Genomic DNA, 22,617 nt, shown 5'->3' with positions numbered 1-22,617 from the left:
AGATGCGAAGGAGAGGGGAAGGAGGGTGGACAGTGGAATACAGATAGTGACCATACATCTCAAAGAACTCCAGTTACCATACAGCTAAGTAACCTTTATTCTTCAAGTGCTGGCCCCTACCTGTATTCCTCTTTCTACTGGGGAGAAGGGTGCAAAGACTTGTGTGGTGTTGATGAGTAAGGGACTACTGAGACAAAGGATGCATCAATTCCAGAGGCTTGCACTAGGGCAGGGGTCGGCAATCTATGGCACGCGTGCCAAAGGCGGCATGCAAGCCGATTTTTAATGGCAGGCTCCTGCCTGCCGGCCCCGTTCAGCCTGCTGCCAAACCCAGGCCGGGACCTCGGCAGGCAGCAGCATGCCATTAAAAATCCTGCCCACCCCCACCCCGCAGGGGCAGGGTGAAGAAGCTTGGTCCTACTGGCTGCTGCTATAGGGCAGGCAAGGTCTCCCCTTCCCCCAGTGTGCTGGGTTCCTGCCCCTCCTCCTCTCCCTCCCTGCTGCCGATCAGCTGATGGCCCTTGCGGTGGAGGGGGAGAAGCAGAGCCGCAGAGCGCTGGCTGGGGAGGAGGCGGAGAAGAGGTGAGGATGGGGCCGAGGTGAGGATGGGGCCTTGGAGGTGGGGATGGACTCAGGGTTATCCTCTCCAGCCCCCTGCCGTGAGCTGCTTTGGGCAGGGGACTCGGAGCACCCCCCTCACCCTAGCCCACACCCCCAGCCTCCTGCCCTGACCCCTGCACCCCCGCATGACCCCAGCCTTTACTCCAGCACCCCCCACACATACCCAGCCCCCGCACACCCCACGACTCTTGCACCCCCCACATTCTCACCCCCACCCTGAGTACCAACTGGGAGCTCCTGCACCCCTCCCCCACATTCCTACCTGCACCCCTCACACCAAATGGGAGCTGCCCAGGTAAGCACTCCACACCCAAACCTCCTACCCCAACCCTGAGCCCCCCTTTCATTCTAGCTCCTGGCCAGACTCTGCACCCCAACCCCCAGCCTGCTCTTTCACCCCCAGCCCTGTGCTCAGTGCACTCCCACCCTCAGCTCAGTGCAGAGAGAGCGAGGAAGAGAAGGGCCAGAACCAGGGAGAAGGTAGGTACCCGCTCTATGTGGGCGGGGCCGGGATCCTAGACTGGCCGCAGGATGAGTGGCAGCTCCCAGCCCCAGCTCACCTCTGCCACCCTCGGCCTGAGCAGGAAGTCGCCGCTTGCTTCTCAGCCCTCCCAGGCTTCCCGCGCAAACAGCTGATTCGCGGGAAACCTGAGGGGGAGAAGCCGAGCGGGGCGGCGCGTTCAGGGGAGGAAGCGGAGCGGAGGTGAGCTGGGGCTGGGTAGGGAGCTGCCATTGGGGGCTCTGCACTCACCAAATTCTCCCCGTGGGGGCTCCAGCCCCAGAGCACCCAGGGAGTCGGTGCCTAAGGCACCACTTTTGATGTGATCAGTGGGGGAGCAGCCGCTCCCCCTGCTCCCCCCCAGCGACGCTCACCTGCTCCTAGGAGCCAGAGGGACCTGCCGGATGCTTCCTGGGAGCTGCCCCAGGTAAGCACTGCCGGGACTCCCCACCTCGCCCCCCCGGCAGGTGCCTCAGGCTCTTAGGGGCAGGGCACAGTGGGCACCCACTACGGTGGCCCACAAGACCCTCCTGCCCAGTTCTGGGGGCAGTCAGGAGTTCCAGGGGGGCATCAAGGAACGCGGGGGGTTGGATGGGGCAGGAGTCCCGGGGGGGTGGGGGCGGTCCACAACCCCCTCGTGGGGTGAGGAGGGAACCGGTTGTTAAGATTTTGGCAGCTCATCACTGAGGATAAGGCATGAGCAAACTGACATTCATGGTGTGAAGCAAACCTGCCGCAAACCAGGGCTGCTCGCTCAGCTGCCCTCCCGCAGAGCTGTGGTGAGTCACCACTCAGGCATGCAACAATCCAGCTGCACTACCTGACCCTTCCTGCCTTCAGGCAAGCAGTGTGCAGCCTGGGTCAGATGACCCCCAGGATCAGGTATTTCCGCAACTCTGCCAGAGCTGCCGATCAGTCTGTGCAACAGCACTGCCTGGCCAGGAACCCTCTTGCTGTCTCACAGTGTGTCAGACTCTCTCACCTCCCAGCCTGCTCCTGATCCAGTTCCTGTTCCTGCCCCAGCCTTGCCTAAGCCCTGTTCCAGTCTTGTCCTTGCACTACTCTGACTTTGCTCCGATACTGACCTGCTCCAGCCTTGCCTCTGCCTCCTGACCCCCTCGGACCCTGACCACCCAGCTTCAAATTTTGGCCTGTGTCTGAACTCCAGCTATGGTACTGATTTGGTTTGTTCACAGCCTTTGACCTCTAGGCTGCACCTGGGCTCCAACTAAGGTGCTGTTTTGGCTTGTCTACAGACTCTGATCTTGGGCCTGCCCCCAGCCTGTCCCTCTGCCTAGTCCTGACCCTACATCCAGCTTCAACCACCAGTGTGACTACTAGGCCTGACTATCAGGAGGCAGCATCTGACACATGGGCTCTTTCTGAGCTGATTGATCAAATTGGTCATCCGTTGGAATCTGTCCAGAGGTAGGTAAGCTCTGGCCCTGACAGAGTCTAGAGCTGCTCTGATAAATTGGAACTAAAATGCACTTTTCTGTGTTCACGCACATTCCCAGTGATGCTAGATGACTGGGCAGAGATGAGGCTGATGTCAGTAGCTCCTGATGAGATTTCCCTGTCAATAGCTAATTGTCTAGATAAGGAAAGACTGTCAAGCGGTGTAATTAGAAACGTAGAGCCACTACTGATAGCACCTTTGTAAATACTCTAGACACCGTCGCTAGGCCAAAGGAGAGCGCCCTGTATTGATAATGGATTTGATCTACAGTGAACATCAGGAATATCTTGTGAGAGGGGTGGATGTCTATATGAAAACAGGCATCCTTCATATCAAGAGCTGTGAACCAGTCATCGCTGCTTAGGGGCAGAAAGATCGATGCCAGGGTTCCCATCCTGAATCTCAACCTGGATAAAGACACTTAGTTACTGGGAGGTCTAAAATTGGTCTCTTTTTTTTGGGGATGTGAAAATATTTGGAACAAAATCCCATTCCGGATGGGGCTCTATGGCTCCCCACTGAAGTAGGGAGTCTACTCTCTGAACTAGTATCTCTTGATAGTGGTCCTTGAAAAGGACTGGGGAAGAAGGTTTTGGAGGGGGAGGGGAAAGGAACTCTATGGCATATCTGAAACGAATGATGTAAAGAACCCATTTGTCCGTTATCCACCATGCAGGGGAAAAATTCGGTAGGCAGCCACCAATTTGGATTTCTGAGGTAGGAAATCTACCTGAGTTGGTTCACAGCTCTCTGTGATCCTGTCAAAAGTATTTCTTGATGGGAGGTTGTGGTTGGAAGGAACAGTATTGCATTTGTTCCGCTGCATCCTAGGTCACTTTCATGGTGGTTCATATCCTCTTTGTGGGTAGGAGGGTTGTAATGCTGCTCTGCACTTGCATGGTTGTCTATGATACTTCCTACTTGGTGCTGGAGTGTATTTCTCCAGGAAGAGGAGGGTTGCCCTTGAATCTTTTAATTAGTGTAATGACTTATCCATCTTTAACTATATAAACCGTCCCCATCAAAGGACAAATCCTCCACTGTGGATTGAATTTCTAACCCTGAAAATGAAGCCAGGACTGCTGATGCATGATGATTAGAGACACAAGGTGGGTGAGGTAATATCTTTTATTGGACCAATTTCTGTTGGTGACAAAGACAAGCTTTCGAGCTATCCAGTCTGGCAAAGGTACTCAGAGTACTACTTATGCTAAACTATCCGTTTGACCTTGTATTTAGTGTGACACTCTGAGAACCTTTCCCAGACATGAGGAAAAGCTCTGTGTACTTCACGCACCTTGTCTCCTTAATCATCGTGTATCAGCAGCTAAATGGACAACTGGTCTGACCCACTATGGACATTCCTATGTTCTTATCAGAGGGAGACCAATAACTTACCACTGAGAAACACTAGCCTTTATAGATTATCCATAATCTCCTAACTCCCCCCACCCACCCCATGATGTCACAAAGTGGTGTATTCTATGCCATGGGGACCTCCTAAACTTATACTGGACCCCTCTCACTGCCTTACTGGGGACCATGGGACCCATGCATGCAATATCTTGAATCGGTACAGTCCCATCGAGACACACATCAGCCTTTTCCTTCCAGAGAACTTGAGCTCCTCCAGGGGCCCAGGGATGAAGAAATAGAAGAGCCAGATCAGCAGTATTGCCGGTCCTGTCAGTAAAATTGTGGAGAGCCTGAAAAGTAGTGTATTTGGCTCTACCCTTGTTTGCTCTGTATCATATACTTTCCCAATACCAAGTTGGATGATGGCATGAATCTTGGTGAGGGAACAGAGTGCATCAAAGTTGTCAGTGTACCTAATACTCATATACGCAACACCAAAGAGCACCAGAAGAGATTGGGTGCAGTGCCTTCCTTTGCACCAGTGCCAAAGCACTCAGTAACCACAGTAATTCCTGATGCTCTAGCCTTGGTACCAGAAACAGCTAATTTCAGGTCTCAGCACCAAACTCCCTTCAAGCTCCCACTGTTCCTGATTTAGGCTACGAAGTCTCTTCAAAATAGGAACAATGAAGTGACATGCCTTTTTGACAGAAGTTCCCATAGACGATATGCTCCTAACTGTAGAAGAGGAGCGATGCTCTTTTCCTTCTAAGCACTTAAAATAGCAACCGTCCTTCCAGAGTCTGAAGCCAGAGCTTCCGAAGATGGAGCCCAGGAGCTAGTGGACCCATAACTCTCAGGCACTTCGGGACTGCAGTGGAATATTCACACGTAGCAGGTATTGGAGATACGGAATTCCCTGAACAAAGAAGGCATCCGGTATGCCCATCATTTATAGTACCTGCCATCTTGCAAGAGAAGCCATGTTTAAAACCAGGAGACTCAAGTAGAGAGATTTTAAAAATATCTTATGCAAAATGTGCCAATGGACAATTAAACCCACACTAACCTAACTAACACTATTAAAATTTAGAGATTGAGAAAATGATGAGTAACGATGCAACAACCAGGAGCTCTCTCTCACACCCTCAGACAGTGAGAAGGAAATGAGAGGCAGCTGGGCTCACAGTGCTCTTCATGCTGTCAGGTCAGGAGCACAAGAACATTCAGGGCATATGCATAGCTCCAGTGGACTGCTGGCCAAAAGTATCCAACCTTGAGTGCATGAATAGTATGCACTCCAACAGTGGAAAATATAAATGGACAAGCTCTCAAAGAAGAACTTTACCAAATCCTACCCCTTCTAAAGAAGATAAAATAAAGAAAATTAGCCCTGAGTGAAGCCCTCCCATGTTCTCATGACTCACAAAAAGTCCTAGGTGGGAGAGTATACAAGAAATCCAGCAGCCTAGTAGTGAGCACAGACTGTTCTGTGTCACCCAGACCCTCAGACTGTTCCTGCAAACAAAAGGAAAAGGGCCTGCTCTTGGGCTTTCAGCATTTTAAAACTTTCTATTATAGAAACAGAAAAGTGTAGGTAAAAATAACGTGCAAATGGGATCTCCATCCAGTAGGGTTTCTTGCTGGGCATTTGCTTAAGAATTCAGCTTCAGTGCATTTTTTCCAGGCCTGCCACAAAGCAGGAATGTTTCTCTGCATTTGGCAGCCAGTAATTCATTACCCGAGTCCCTGAATTCACTCTATACTCCACAGTCTTGACATAATCAGCTAGTTTCTCCTAGGCAACACAGAAGAAGACAGTCTTCCTTCTGTGGATTATTAGTACTAACTGTTGTAGTGGTAATGCTCAAAGGCAGTGAGGCAAGCAGCTCTGCACAGGGATGGCAAACACTAGTTGACTCACCAGTAGAAGGAGTCAGCCCAGGGATAAGGGGGGTCTTGCTGTCCTAACAGGGCCCTCCAGTGGCCAAAATATAGAATCACAGGGCTGGAAGGGACCTCAAGAAGTCCTCTAGTCCAGACCTCTGACCCATAAGTATTATCTAGACAATCCCTGACAGGTGTTTGTCTAACTTGCTCTTAAAAATCTCCAATGACGGAGATTCCACAATCTCCCTGGGCAATCTATTCCAGGGCTTAACCACCTTGACAGTTAGGAAGTTTTTCCTAATGTCCAAACTAAACTGCCCTTGCTGAAATTTAAGCCCATTGCTTCTTGTCCTAACCTAGGAGATTGTTCCTTCCTAAATGAAGTACTTTTTATTTGTTTTTACTGAATTTCATCCTATTTACTTCAGGCCACTTCTCCAGTTTGCCCAGATCATTTTGAATTTTAATCCTATCCTCCAAAGCACAAGCAAACCCTCCCAGCTTGGTATCGTCCACAAACTTTATAAGTTTACTCTCTATGCCATTATCTAAATCATTGATGAAGATATTGAACAGAACCGGACCCAGAAATGGTCCCCGTGGGACCACACTCGATATGTCCTTCAAGCTTTACTGTGAACCACTGATGATTACTCTCTGGGAACAATTTTCCAACCAGTTATGCACCCACCTTATAGTAGCTCCGTCTAGGTTGTATCTCCCTAGTTTGTTTATGAGAAGGTCATGCATAACAATATCAAAAGCCTTACTAAAGTCAAGATATACCACATCTACCACTTCCCCTCCATACACAAGACTTTTTACCCTGTCAAAGAAAGCTATTAGGTTGGTTTGACATAATTTGTTCTTGACAAATCCATGCTGACTGTTACTTATCACCTTATTATCTTCTAGGTGTTTACAAATTGATTGCTTCATTATTTTTCTGGGTACAGAAGTTAAGCTGACTGGTCTTTAATTCCTGAGTGGTCCTTATTTTCCTTTTTATAGATGGGCACTATATTTGCCTTTTTCCAGTCTCTGGTATCACACCTGTCTTCCATGACATAAACGTTTCCCAATCTTTACTCAAAATAAAGCATGGCAGCACACCTGCAGCAAGCCCCCAGAATCACCAGAGATTCTGTTCTCCCACCCATCTGAGGATTCCAAAGGCTGGGTGGCTTCTATTAGTCCAGCAAAGGAAATGTCACCCAGTCTCAGTCTATCTCGGAGCTGAGGACACTAGCAGGTGTGGCTCTTTCCTCAGTCATTTCCACACACAGAGAATTCCCCTCCTTCCCCTTCCAGCACTGAGGGCTCTTATATAGAGTGGGAGGAAGAGGAGGGCCTTCCCTTCTCAACAACTGCCTCTGTCCCTGTGAGTGTCTCTACAGTAATGACAGTCAGCTGTTCCCTGCCAGCCCAGGGACAAGGTCTAGATACCCTGTCACTCGCCTTGATCAGGATCAAGATCCCATTATGCTACATGCTGTACAAAACACACAAAAAGACAGTCCCGACCATGGAGAGGTTATAATCCAAATAGGTTTTTATGATTCTTAAAATCAGTGGAAAACTAGACAAGTCCTTATCTCAAGTGGTTACTTAGTCATATTATAACAGCATACATAAGCACTGCAGTATAAAGGCACTGACTTCATCTCCAGTAAACAGTAAATCCTGGTTTGGTGGGAAGAAAGAATGAGCTGAGATTTTGCAGCCGAACTGACAACTTGCACATCATTTTCTGACATACAATTACAGAGGTGGGTTCAGTCCTTTGCTGCAGACAGACATGGTTACAGCCAGCAATTTCTATGGATTGCTAAAGATTTTAAAAAACAAAAAACGAATCTCTAGACTACGGACGTTCTCAGTTGGGAAATATATAATTTTGTAAAAAGAGTACTCCTTTAATTCATCTAATTCCTCTTAATATTTTGAAGAAAACAAGTTTTATAATGGCCCTGAAGTTAAAATCTGTCACCTACTTATCTCGCATAGAATTTTGTTTTCATATAATTTTTTCCAACAAAGGCAGTATCATATTGAGTCTCTGAAGTGCATAATAATCTGTCAAGCGTTTTTAAGTGCCTTTTTTTGCCTATTTCAAATGGCACTGGCCTAAGACTTAGTTAAGATATCTGTGCAAATGTTCTTTTTCTAATGAATAAAAATTGTTTACTAAATGATTAAGCCTTTTCTGGCTTATCAACAGTGTATTTAAACCTTTTTCACAAGAGCACCCTTCGCCTTTCACAGCACTGTTCAGACTTCTAACTCCTATTCTGCTAACAATGAGGCACAGAAAATACACTGAATGAACAGAATATGGGTGTCAGTTATCTAAGTTCAACATCATCCTGCCTGTAGTGTTACAAGGAATTATTTTTGCCACCTGTGGTGTGTGACTGTCCCTGTACCCCAACAGCTTCTGCTCCCAAGCATTTTACTAATACACCCCTGCAGAAAAGCAGCATGCTCTTAACACTATAGCAATGCCACGGATACTGGCACAAAAGCACAGTAATATTTAGTAGGAAATACCCCATGGTAAGTATATAAAGGCTGGCTAATATTGTTACCTAGTGAGAAACAGTAACAATACTATATATATATTTTTATATACTTACCATGGGGTATTTAGTGCTAAATATTACTGTACTTTGTGCCAGTATCCATGGACCCACTGTGAACCTGGGATCTTCCTTGCATTGAAAATATGTACCAGCTTGAAAAAAAGGGAAATATACAAAAATCTTTATTAAAATTACATTAACAGCCTGATTTCCACCCACAAAAGCCACAATATTCATAGTAAGGTTGCAACTTTGTCCTTAAAATTTTTCTTCCTGAGGCTTGGCATGTCAGTATACCAAAGACAAATTCAGTTTGTCCACTGTTCCTCAGTGCCTGACTAAGGACTGTCTGAACAGCACATAACCGACAGCTGAATGTAAGTGACAGTCTTAGTTCTTATTTCTTGGCACTTGTGGGTTTCAGTCAGACCTTTACCATCATTTGAATGCGATTTTTGTATTTAATTTCACAAGGGTTTCCTTTTTTGCCAGTTCTGCAGTCTAAGATTACTGCTTTTCCCACACTCTCTTTCTGAGGCTATGGCCTTTGGCAAAGAGAATGACAGGGAAAATATTTATAAGCCATAGACCTGTCATAAACTCCATCCAGGCAAAGGATTGGTAGTAATGCACCACTGCCAGAGTTACAGATATCACTAAAGAGCTTCAGGAATTTTCATTTTTAATAAATTTCTCATCAACCAATTTCCCAGACCAACTAATCGAGCTGTCTAAGTCTGCTGGATGTCAGTAAGGCCACACATTGCTTTTCAGCCAGAGAGCAGAACCCATTATGAATAATGCTAGAGTATACGTGAAAGAGATTGTCCTTTCTACAACTTACGGCCTGGAGGCTTCATTATTTCATTGGCCATAATTCAATTTGCCCCTTCTTAAAAGATCTGCTTCTGTGACCCATTCCCCACCCCTGAAAACATGCTCAGCTAATAATTTCCGATTAATGCAATCAATTACTAACCTCTCCCTCAACCCTTACTATTCCCTGATTGGGTCAGAGAGAAAAGGAAGCTGCAACTAGCTGGGGAGGAACAGAAACGGGAGTAAAACAGCAATAAAAAGTAATTACATAAAAATGCTAACCATATTACAACTGTTAGTTTGCTTAGCCCAGTGGGCTTGAGAATTCCAAGTTTCTGCCATTGTCTGTGCTCAGGCAAACAAGAATAATAAAAACAGGGAAAGGATCTTTCAATAAGATTATTAAACCAATGCATGAAAAATAAGAGTTGTCATTACACCGCAAAGAGGGGAGACAGAGAGAGAGAAACTCAGTGAGATTTCTTTCTGTAGATTTGCCTTTGTGATCTGCAAGGTGCTGTTCTCCTGCTTATGCTCTGTTACCCTGGCAACCTACTCCTGTAAAATAAAGATTATTAAAGCGCATATGATTATTTGGCCACTGAATGAATGAGGCAGCGGTTCTGAAATTCCTTATCAGAGAAATTCAATTCTAGGACAAATTGTGTTTTTGCCGCGTCCCAACTTCCCCCTCTCTCCCACAATACCAATAAAATCATCATCACCACAGCTGTACATGATATCTTGTCACTAATTCTTTCATGCTTTTCCTTTCCCATTCCAGGTTTTATTTTAATTCCATAAAAGCAGGTGCTTTCTCCAGTTTGTGGGATTTTTTTTTTTTTGGTGGTAGGTGGCTTTTTGATTTTTGGTAACTTGAGCCCATTGTTCTTATATACACAGCTAGGAAGCCAGTCAGTGACCTGCTCCTGCCACACAGTAGTAGTTATAGGAAAGATCCAACATTCAGCCTGTGGCTGGAGGAGCCTGAGAGGCTAAGAAGTTTGGAGAGGCCATTATTGAGTGTTGCAGACTTACACAGCAGCCTCTCCCATCCATTCCCTTCCTCCTCGAGCCTATTTCCCTTTGAACTCCATGTTGCCTCTGCTCTATTTTAAAGTTCATCTGGAGAGTGGACAGTTTGGAAGCTAGTCTATGATGATTTTCGGCTAATGCCTTCCCTCCTGGGCATTTAATTGCAGGTGACAATGCTCAACTCCAAAACTATTTATTGTCCCAGAGAAAGACATCCTGCAGTCCCTTAGAGTTAAAAACATGCTGCTGCCTTTGTAAGGCTGACTTAGATAGCACATAACATTGAGCTGACAGACATCACCCTATGGCTTGTGAATCAGTCGGAAAGAATCTCTCTTAGGTCCTTTTAAGGCACCTACCACTGAGGTAATGTAAACACTGTTTTGTTACTATGGCAATTTATGCTATTTCTATACCACAAATAGATTGGATTTTTTGGGTTGTCCAAAGGTGCTTTCTTCTCTCCAGCTGCCCATAATTCTTATACGTTTGTATTCTGGTAACGCTTGGAGTCTCATTGTGCTAGGGACCATACACACAGAACAAGAATAGGAGACCTTCCCTTCCCCAAAGAACTTACAAACCAAATAAGACAAACAAAAGGTCCCATACTTTTTTCTCCTTTTACCTCTTTGTTCTGTCACAGCCTCTCACTGATAACTGTCATGGCTTCCATTAAAACCTTCCTCCAGTGTCTTACATTGCTCTGAACACCATCAGACTGGACTCAGTCCACAGTGAAGCCAAAAGTGGCTGACACAGACAGTGAAAGGAGCTCCACCTTCCCCCTAAAGAGGATTTCATCTGCCAGAGTGGGTGAGAACAGCTGATAGGAATGTTCATGGTGGGTGATGTTACTTCTGTTAAGGTGTGCACTGTAATACCCTACAAATGTGGACCAAGAAGTAATGGAGAGGTGCCTGATAACAGAGCATAGAAAGTTGACATGTACTAAACTTATGAACAGAGTCAGATTCGGGACCAAACTCATCTCCAGGCCCTTTTTTCAAATAAGAGTCTTTGTTAGTTCAACTTTGCAATATTTCTGATTTAAAAAAAAAAGAACTTGTAAGTTATTCCAAAGAAACATTCTCACACTATTTTTACTCCAAGCTTCAATCACTCGCAGAATGCAGCAGATAAACTGGAGTCCTGGGTACAGGCAGACGGCACTGCGGAAAACGTGAAGGTGTTAGTCACTCCCAGCACTGTGCAGCAGGTGTCACTACAGCCCCACTGACCTGAGGAATTTGGTAGTTGGGGGTGCACGGAGAAAACTGGACACAGAACAACTAAATGGACAATGGACTTTACATTGGTGAAGAAAAAGGCTGTGAAACATCTACACAAGAAGAGAACAAACACTGATTACATGCCAAGAAAGTCACCATCCCAAGAGATAAGAGCTGAGTTTTCACAGAAAAAGGAAGAGAAAGAAGACAGAAAGGTGCTCTGACCACAGGGAGTCATTTTACAGGCAGCATGATGAGTGGGAATCACAAGGTGGGCCAGCCTTACTCCTCTAAACAGGTTCATCTCATCATCACATCAACTTGTGCAGGCTGCACTCAACCACAGGAAAGGGGAGATTGGAAGAATAAGGACTATAAAACATGAAGTCTTTCATTTGAGAAGCCACACAAATTAACTCCAGTTACAGTCACCACGATGGAGGGGGGGAGGCACAGGACTTGTTGCTGCACTCCATCTTGCTTTATTGGGGTGTCTCTGCTCACGTAGGAACAGTGAAAACCTATCCCCTTTATGGTACTGCACCTTTTAATATCTCCTCTTTTTCCCCATGCAGTTTAATTAAAAAACAATGAATCTTTTAAGTAGCTGACTGAAATATAAAATTGCACTATTCTATCAAAAGTTTAACATCTCCACATTCTGAGAGCAGGGGAGAATGCAAAAGAGTATACTAGGTACTTGATTATACACCTTTGTTCCCTCACCAGAAGGCTGGAGACTGAGAATTAAAAATCAGGCCAAGGTAGATGCATCTCATTCACCAAGCACAAAGGATTCTGCTCCTTCAGGTAGCATTTAAAAATTTACAAGGACTCAGAAAGGAAAGGAAATTCCTTCTTTTAATGATACCAAACTCAGAATTGTTCCTGTTTTTCTTAATGGATAATAACTATGAGCCTGTGCAACTAGTAGCCTTTGTGTGCCACTATTAATGAGCAACTGAAATGCTCACTGGATGAGGCCATCTCAGATTATGAAAGGGATGACCGAATATTTCCAAAGGGAGCAGTAAAAGTCTCAGAGTAAAGTCCTGTGAATGTTCCTTTGGACTAATTTATAGGGAAGAGTGGGCCAGTGATCAGAGAAATAATAAGCCTTTGAGTTGGGAGAGCTGGGTTCCATTCCCTCTTCTACCACAGACTCCCTAGGTGATCTTTGGCAAGTCCTTAGCCTTTGTGTCTCAGTTCCCAGTTATAAAAGCATTGTTCTACCTCAGAGAGGTGTTGTGCAGATAAATACATTGATGACTGTGATGGGGCCTAGCAAGGAATGTACTACCCCATTAGGAGCCACAATAAGAACTACTTGCATATAATCAAGGAGGCTCCCTGCTGCTTTGGGGCGTTCTGAGGTAAGGGCCTTTAATCTGTTTTCCATATGCTCCTTTCATGGGGCTTCATTAAATGGAGACATACTTATGTTAATTAATGTATTTGATCTCTCATTGCCCACATCTGAACAGCAACACTTGCTGACAACCAGTTGGGATGAAGTACGGCAAGGCGTATCTGCAGTACCACACCTGGCAATGTGGGAGTGCAAAGCGTGGTTCATCACTTTACAGGGCCATACACATGATAACAGGACCTCTTGACTAGTATTTATTTTTTCTAATGTATGAAGAAATATTGTGCTAGTCTTAATTCCTAGAGTCTAATGAAACTGTATCCCTAATACTTTACTCACTACAGCACTCATTTGCTTGCAAGCAGTCCAAAATAGATTAATCACTTCCATACAGTCTTATGGCATCTGCCTGTTAAGTCATCAAGGCACCCATCTTAGCTATTCACAGCCCATTGTTTAAAAAAAGACTTGTTTAGTATTGCTTTTGTCCAGCTATCAATCCCAAATGTGTTCAGGCCATTACAGAGAGACAACGTTGTCTTGTGATTAAAACCAATCCATGTTCTATTCCTGCCTCTGCCATTGTCTCAAAGTGTGACATTGGAAATTTTATTTAATCTTTTTGCCTCCATTTCCCCATCTGTAAAATGCAGTAACTCTGCTGACCCAACTTTGGAAAGCACTTTTAGATCTTTGAGTGCAAGCTCTATAGAAGTATGAAGTCTTCCTATCATATTGTGAAGGCCTACATTCTGCTTCTCTCGGTCTACACCTATCAACTGCTGTCTTGCTAAAAGGTTTGACCAGAAGTTAATCACAGATGGCCACTCCATCTTGATGAGGACATGGCACTGTCCACCAACCTCGTCTCTCTTCACACCTTCCTATCATCAAGGCTCAGTCTGCAGGGACCCCAAAAGCATCACGTAGAGCAGTGACGCTTAGACCTCAGTGGTTCAGGAGCCAAATTTGTGATCAGTATTACCCAAAAGAGCCACAAAAGTGTAAATTCATGGTTTCATTTAATATTATATATATATAAATAAAATTCTCTCAGCAAAAGGACTGACCAAGTATTATTATTTTATCCACTACAATTGGTTAATAACATAGTAACGGCATTCTGACTGGTTAACAATTAAATGACACAGTGTTTTAATATCAGGTGCTACAAAGAGCTGTAGGAGACACATTAAAGAGCCGCTGTCTCTCGTGAGCCTCAGTCTGAGTATCACTGACTTAGAGGTTTGAGTTAGACAAGTTACCACTGATCCAATAGCTATGAGATATTGTCATCAACTTCTGGGTTAGGCTCTGTTCTATGTCAGTAACCACAGAGTTTATAGACACAGAATAATAAAAATATAGGCCCGGAAAGGACCTCGAGAGGTCATCAAATTCCAACCCCTGCACTGAGGCAGGGCCAAGTAAACCTAAATCATCCCTGACAGATGTTTGTCCAATCTGTTCTTAATCACCTCTAATGACGGATATTCCACGATCACCCCTAGAAGACTATTCCAGAAAATAACTACCCTTACAGTTAGAAAGTTTTTGCTAATATCTAAGAAGTCTCACTTGCTGCAGAGTAAGCCCATTACTTCTTGTCCCATCTTCAGTGGACAAGGAGACCAACTGATCCCTGTCCTCTTTACAACAGCCTTTAATGCATTTGAAAACTGTTATCAGGTGCCCCGAGTCTTCTTTTCCCCACACAAACATCCTCAGGTTGTTTTTTTTTTTTTTTTTTTAACTTTTCCTCATAGATCAGATTTTCTAAACCATTTCTCATTTTTGTTGCTCTCCTCTAGATTCTCTCCAGTTTGTCCACATCCTTCCTAAAGTGCAGTGTCCAGAATTGGACACAGTATTCCCGCTGAGGTCTCATGAATGCCAAGTAGAACAGGACAATTACCTCCTGAGTCTTACATACAACACTCCTCTTATTACACCCCAGAATGATATTAGCCTTTTTCACCACTCCACCACATTGCTGACTCATATTCAATTTGTGCCCCACTATAACCCCAGATCCTTTTAAGCACTGCACTGCTACCAACTAGTTAGTTATTCCCCATGTTGTAATGGTGCATTTTATTTTTCCTTCCTAAGTTAAGTACTTAGCATTTATCTTTATTGAATTTCATCTTGTTGATTTCAGACCAATTCTCCAATTTGTCAAGTCTTTTTGAATTCTAATCCTGTCCTCCAAAGTGCTTGCAATCTCCTAGCTTGGTGTCGTCTGCATTTTATATTTTAGCATGAAAAATCTGGGACAACCATATACACCCCAAAATATATGAAATGTTGAAAATAGTTAAAAGCATAAACCTTCACCCAAACCAGACCCCATTCTCATATTTTGTTACACATACAGTATGCAAAATAACCGGAGCAGGATGGGGTGAAGATTAAAAGGAAAAGTAGGTCCAGTCAAGGCACTGTAGTTAACTCAAAGACCAAGCCTAGAAAGGAAGTTTCTCATAACACACACATATACTGTAGCATTAAAAGAGAAAGAGATAAGTAGTCCCATAGGCATTGTTAGGCAGGTTTACAGAATGCTCTGCAAACAGAGGAGCACAACACACACTTTCTTTGGTACATCCATGTATAGCAAACAGTACCTGAAGCTCTGCCTCTGGCGTAGCCACCTTCCACTCAGACTCTCTCTCCAGCTCTTCCATCGTCTGAACTAAGACACTATTCTGGTCACTCAGGTCCATTATGTAGGACTGGAGAAGCCCCACCTTCATCTGTAAAGGCAAAAAGTAGCTCATCTGTAAATTATCATGAATATCTATTTGACAGTTGCATACAAATGCCCCAACCAGACCAGGGCCCTCTTGTATTAGGTGCTATATACACACATAGTATGAGACAGTCCCAGCCACAAATAGCTTACAACCTAAAGACAAGGCACAACAACAAGCGTGAGAGACAAACGAAGGGACTAGGGACAGAAGAACGAAGATAACTGTGACAGGAACACATGGTTATGCAGACTTGCTACGTGCACCAACTAGAGACTGAGTCTTTTAAAAAGAGGTGGTAATAAGAAGCAGTGATCTCTCCTGATACTCTAAAAAGAGGTTTGCACAATCATGTAATGAAGTTTGGACTGAAGTACGAGATATCCAACTTTGGACAGCGAGTATTGGGACACCTGGCGGAAACATAAAGAACTAGTATTGTTCTAGTAGCTTTGAAGAAAAGGACTCCTCTTCCAAACGGGAAATCACTAGGTATCTAAATGGGCCAGTCCCAGTCTGTAATTTAACATTTAGGAATAAACAGTGCAGAAACCAGCCTAATTAACAGCTTTGTAAACCAGTTTATGGTATGGTTAGGCTGTGTCTGCACTGGTCAAGAAAAGCTTGATAGAAACCTAACAGGATGTACTATGGTGAAACACTGTGCTCACTATAGTTTTTCTAAGGCACCGTAGCAGTGCTGTCAACCTGGTCTGGCTTTGGGCTAGCTTCTGCCTCAGCTTCCCCTCATTCATGTTGGCTCGCTTGACCTTCCAGCCTGGTTTGGTTATTGCAGTGACTTGGCCCTCTGGCTACATCATTCAAGGGGAAAAAATCCAAAACACTAGAACAAGAGAGTCCAGTAAAAATGCAGGGTTTTTTGGGTGCTAATCCAGCTTTGCCTGTGCACCTCTTGGTGCCCCAGCAGCAACTACCATAGCAATTAGATTACTTACGAACTCCATAGTTCAGTACCGGGGTATGTGTACCACAGTTTAGGAAACCCTGTTACAGTGGATCTCTGAACCAGGACTTTCAAAGCAGGTGCCTTAAGATATTACGACACATCAGCAGAACCTCAGAGATAGAAGCCAGTTTAACCCTGACTGGGTAAACAAAGAGCCTTAAAAACAAACATTTGTTCTTTTGTTGCAGCTGGCTTTTGGGAAGGAGGTTGGTGTTGGAAGGCTCTGACACTGACAGGCTTTTGCTGAGAGCTTTGAGATCTGGCAGAAAGGAAAATGTTTAACATTGGCATTAGCTCAGCACACATGACCCTTGGTCATTTGGATTGCTAAGGAGGATATCCCTTAAGAGCAGAAAATGAAGCTGTGGAAAAGCTGGAGTGGGTGAAGAGGTTCTGCTTCACAGTTCATTGCAGAGGATGGTTCAGGTTTTGCAAATAAGGCAGAAACAGAGAGAGTCTGGGATGCACTGACTTATTACTAAAGTTACACATTTGTTTTTCTCTTTTAGTCTTCTTCAATTTCTCCTCTCTTAGAGTGTGACAGGGCAAGATCCTGCTCCTGTCCTGTCCTCTGTTTACACAGAGTGTTTGGAGACGTTCAAGTATTAAATACCACCATTTAGTTTACTTAAATTGAATTCCCACCACCTTTACTGATCCATCCACCACAGAATTTACAATATCAGTTCCTCCTCAGGTCTCTAGCCTGCCTCTCTCCCAGTATTTCCTTCCTGTGCAGCCCTCTACCCTCTGCACTAATGGGCTAATTACCTCTTCAGTCCTCCCCAGCCCATTCTAATCTGCCAATTAGGGAGAGTCAGGTCCACCCAGGCAAATTAATTGGTGTTTAAGTGATCAGAGTGCTGGCTTAGCAGTGGTTCAACAGCTGAGAATGTCAGATTCAGGACAAACTGCTGAGAAATAGGGCAAACTCACCCCACACTGGCGGTTAATCTATCATTAGATTATACAAAGCCAGTAACAAAAGTAAACTTCTGTCTCACCACATTGGTTAACAAGAAGTCAAAAATACAGTCTCCTTAGGCATTACAGCCCTTATTTCACCACCCAGACACTAGACTCTATGATGAGTGGTTATTGAAAACCAGTTTCATCAAACGAAGGGTTCGTCTGATCCCAAGAGACCAGCCACACATATAGTCATTGCAAAGTTCTTATATCAGGTGTGTAGCAGTGATGTTTCAGATGGCTGGCTTGTACAGTCTCTGGCAACTTCCAAAAGATTGGAAGCTCCTCAGTCCATAGATCACAATGCTCATTTTAGATGTAAGTCCACAGTCCAGAGAATCAGAGCAGAGAAGAAGCACCATGAATATGTTTACAGGGTCTTTTATACCCTCTGCCACGTGCCTGGAATTTTACTGTCCCAAACAAAAGCCCACAACACAGTTTGTGGAAAATTACTGGCACAATATGGAGTTCAGGGTCACATGCTTTTACATGGCTTACTGACTCACAGGGGCAGCCACTGGCCACTTGGAGGCTAAGGCATCGGCAGGAAGAGCCATCTGGGCGGAATGAGTTTCTTCCATGGCCCACTGTGAGAGTTAAGTGTCTTTGATGGGCCAGCAACTTGAATAGTCCACTCACAATATGCTGGCTAGACTGGATGTAAACTACTTTGTGGGTGTTACCCCAGGAACAAACACAATGGGGTGATACAGATATATAGCCAATATTCATCACTTCAGATACAAAACGATTAAACAGGATAATCATCTTTAGCGAGGTTTCAGAGTAACAGCCGTGTTAGTCTGTATTCGCAAAAAGAAAAGGAGTACTTGTGGCACCTTAGAGACTAACCAATTTATTAGAGCATAAGCTTTCGTGAGCTACAGCTCACTTCCTCAGATGCATATCGTGGAAACTGCCTTTAGCGAATAACTTTTCCATTGACACCTTACATGATATACTTGGTACAAGATTTGTTGCGATTGTCTAACAGTAGCAATATCAATGATATACATGGTCATATTTCAATCATGTAGCATCACACCCTTCAGTCAGGTTTTGACAGCTCTTGCTCTTCGCCTCCCAGCATTCTTGTCAAGTGCATCTTCCAAGCAGCCATCAACCTTGATGTCTTACTTCAGTGTCTCAAATCACATTTTTTCTAGGCCTTTGTCCTGTGACTACTAGCTTTTGTACTCTGACCAATATATCCCACATCTCATTGTTTCACATGACCCAGCCATCTCAGTTGATACTCCTTCAGCTATTCTGGGAGCACTATGATTCATACTATTTCATTGTGTAGCCTATGAGCTCTCCTCTTACCCAGCATCCACCTGAGCATTCTCATTTTGGCAGTGTGAAGTAGTTGTTCTTCTCTTTTTCTCATTAGCCAGCATTCCAACCTGTATGTCATGGCTGGCCTAAGCATGATCTCACATACTTTGCTCTTTAGTTTACTTGGCATATTTTTATTGCAGAGAATTCCTGTCAACTCCCTCCAGTTACGCAAAGAGCTCTTCATGCAGCTCCTAACACCCGCATCCACATTCCCATCATAGCTCAACACTGAAGTATTTAAACTGTTGCATGGTCTTTAACCCTGTGCCATCTAGTTTTATTGACTTCTTGTTGTCCCTCTCAATGAAGCATTGCATGTATTCCACCATTTGTCAGCTGATTCGTAAGCCATTTTCTTCTAATGCAGTCTTCCATAGTTCCCACTTATAAAATACCCGTATGAAATCTGGACTGCCTTGACGACACCACGAAGGGTTCAGTCTTGATCCGTAGGTAATATCTCCTGTTTGAAGCAAGTTGTATATTTCTTTCCATTTCTCTTTTTATCCAAATGTGCAGTACACCATTTAACTTCACAAGAAACTGCTGTTATTTGGGAAAAACTACTGTCTGGACTCCTGGCCTTTTAAGTGCCATATCCCTCTCAACAAGTGTAGGAACGATTACAGTGGTGGGGAAGCCTAAACTTTTATAAGGGCTCATCATATAAAAGTTGACATTCAGAAAACAATTCCTCATCTCCACCACAGTGATTAATTCAGACACGTGGATTATGTATTTAGCTACTTTTCTGTGTTGACTGCTTTACTGTTTTCTTCAGAGATAAAACCTGCATTTCTTCAGCCTGTTGTATAATGACAGATAACTGTTTTTTAAACTTTGTTTGTGTGGAGCAATGACCAAATCCAGTGTCTAGATATCTTAGGGTATGTCTACACTACGAAATTAGGTCGAATTTATAGAAGTCGGTTTTTTAGAAATCGGTTTTATATATTCGAGTGTGTGTGTCCCCACAGAAAATGCTCTAAGTGCATTAACTCCGCGGAGCGCTTCCACAGTACCGAGGCAAGCGTCGACTTCCGGAGCGTTGCACTGTGGGTAGCTATCCCACAGTTCCCGCAGTCTCCTCTGCCCACTGGAATTCTGGGTTGAGATCCCAATGCCTGAGGGGGCTAAAACATTGTCGCGGGTGGTTCTGGGTACGTGTCGTCAGGCCCCCGTTCCCTCCCTCCCTCCGTGAAAGCAAGGGCAGACAATCATTTCGTGCCTTTTTTCATGAGTTACCTGTGCAGACGCCATACCACGGCAAGCATGGAGCCAGCTCAGGTAACCGTCACCCTATGTCTCCTGGGTGCTGGCAGACGCGGTACGGCTTTGCTGCACAGTAGCAGCAACCCATTGCCTTCTGGCAGCAGACGGTGCAATACGATTGGTAGTCGTCCTCGTCGTGTCCGAGGTGCTCCTGGCCACGTCGGCTGGGAGCGCCTGGGCAGACATGGGCGCAGGGACTAAATTTGGAGTGACTTGACCAGGTCATTCTCTTTAGTCCTGCAGTCCTATTCAACCGTCTTATGGTGAGCGGGTAGGCGATACGGACTGCTAGCAGTCGTACTGTACCATCTTCTGCCAGGCAGGCAAGAGATGAGGATTGCTAGCAGTCGTACTGTACCATCTTCTGCCGAGCAGCCATGAGATGTGGATGGCATGCAGTCCTTCTGCACCGTCTGCTGCCAGCCAAAGATGTAAAAGATAGATGGAGTGGGTCAGAACAAGAAATAGACCAGATTTGTTTTGTACTCATTTGCCTCCTCCCCTGTCTAGATCACACTGCAGTCACTCACAGAGAAGGTGCAGCGAGGTAAATCTAGCCATGTATCAATCAGAGGCCAGGCTAACCTCCTTGTTCCAATAACAACGATAACTTAGGTGCACCATTTCTTATTGGAACCCTCCGTGCAGTCCTGCCTGAAATACTCCTTGATGTACAGGCACACCCTTTGTTGATTTTAGCTCCCTGAAGCCAACCCTGTAAGCCGTGTCGTCAGTCGCCCCTGCCTCCGTCAGAGCAACGGCAGATAATCGTTCCGCGCCTTTTTTCTGTGCGGACACCATACCAAGGCAAGCATGGAGGCCGCTGAGCTCATTTTGGCAATTAGGAGCACATTAACCACCACACACATTATCCAGAAGTATATGCAGCACCAGAACATGGCAACGCGATACCGGGCGAGGAGGCGACGTCAGCGCGGTCCCGTGAGTGATCAGGACATGGACACAGATTTCTCTGAAAGCATGGGCCCTGCCAATGCATGCATCATGGTGCTAATGGGGCAGGTTGATGCTGTGGAACGCCGATTCTGGGCTCGGGAAACAAGCACAGACTGGTGGGACCGCATAGTGTTGCAGGTCTGGGACGATTCCCAGTGGCTGCGAAACTTTCGCATGCGTAGGGGCACTTTCATGGAACTTTGTGACTTGCTTTCCCCTGCCCTGAAGCGCATGAATACCAAGATGAGAGCAGCCCTCACAGTTGAGAAGCGAGTGGCGATAGCCCTGTGGAAGCTTGCAACGCCAGACAGCTACCGGTCAGTTGGGAATCAATTTGGAGTGGGCAAATCTACTGTGGGGGCTGCTGTGATACAAGTAGCTCACGCAATCAAAGATCTGCTGATATCAAGGATAGTGACCCTGGGAAATGTGCAGGTCATAGTGGATGGCTTTGCTGCAATGGGATTCCCTAACTGTGGTGGGGATATAGACGGAACCCATATCCCTATCTTGGCACCGGAGCACCAAGCTGCCGAGTACATAAACCGCAAGGGGTACTTTTCGATAGTGCTGCAAGCTCTGGTGGATCACAAGGGACGTTTCACCAACATCAACGTGGGATGGCCGGGAAAGGTGCATGATGCTCGCATCTTCAGGAACTCTGGTCTGTTTCAAAAGCTGCAGGAAGGGACTTTATTCCCAGACCAGAAAATAACTGTTGGGGATGTTGAAATGCCTATATGTATCCTTGGGGACCCAGCCTACCCCTTAATGCCATGGCTCATGAAGCCGTACACAGGCAGCCTGGACAGTAGTCAGGAGCTGTTCAACTACAGGCTGAGCAAGTGCAGAATGGTGGTAGAATGTGCATTTGGACGTTTAAAGGCGCGCTGGCGCAGTTTACTGACTCGCTTAGACCTCAGCGAAACCAATATTCCCACTGTTATTACTGCTTGCTGTGTGCTCCCCAATATCTGTGAGAGTAAGGGGGAGACGTTTATGGCGGGGTGGGAGGCTGAGGCAAATCGCCTAGCTGCTGGTTACGCGCAGCCAGACACCAGGGCGGTTAGAAGAGCACAGGAGGGCGCGGTACGCATCAGAGAAGCTTTGAAAACCAGTTTCATGACTGGCCAGGCTACGGTGTGAAAGTTCTGTTTGTTTCTCCTTGATGAAACCCCCCGCCCCTTGGTTCACTCTACTTCCCTGTAAGCTAACCACCCTCCCCTCCTCCCTTTAATCATTGCTTGCAGAGGCAATAAAGTCATTGCTGCTTCACAGTCATGCATTCCTTATTCATTCATCACACAAATAGGGAGATGACTACCAAGGTATCCCAGGAGGGGTGGTGGAGGAGGGAAGGAAAATGCCACACAGCACTTTAAGCACAGCACTTTAAAAGTTTACAACTTTAAAATTTATTGAATGACAGCCTTCTTTTTTTTGGGCAATCCTCTGTGGGGGAGTGGCTGGTTGGCCAGAGGCCCCCCACCGCG

At 45.3% G+C, this 22,617-nt stretch overlaps 1 protein-coding gene across 1 annotated transcript in view; it reads right to left on the bottom strand.

The window, feature by feature from the left end:
- Window positions 1–22,617, bottom strand: part of LOC140896510 (uncharacterized) — a 347,929-nt gene that overhangs the window by 219,550 nt on the left and 105,762 nt on the right. Inside the window, exon 3 of the mRNA XM_073308434.1 lies at window positions 15,490–15,618. Within this exon, the coding sequence (XP_073164535.1) occupies window positions 15,490–15,618 (129 nt within the window). The remainder of the gene's footprint in view (window positions 1–15,489; window positions 15,619–22,617) is intronic.

This window comes from Lepidochelys kempii, chromosome 12 (assembly GCF_965140265.1).
Source record: "Lepidochelys kempii isolate rLepKem1 chromosome 12, rLepKem1.hap2, whole genome shotgun sequence".
Lineage (NCBI taxonomy): Eukaryota > Metazoa > Chordata > Testudines > Cheloniidae > Lepidochelys > Lepidochelys kempii.
Note: the sequence above shows the minus strand (reverse complement) of the source record. Positions and strands in the feature narration are given on the sequence as shown.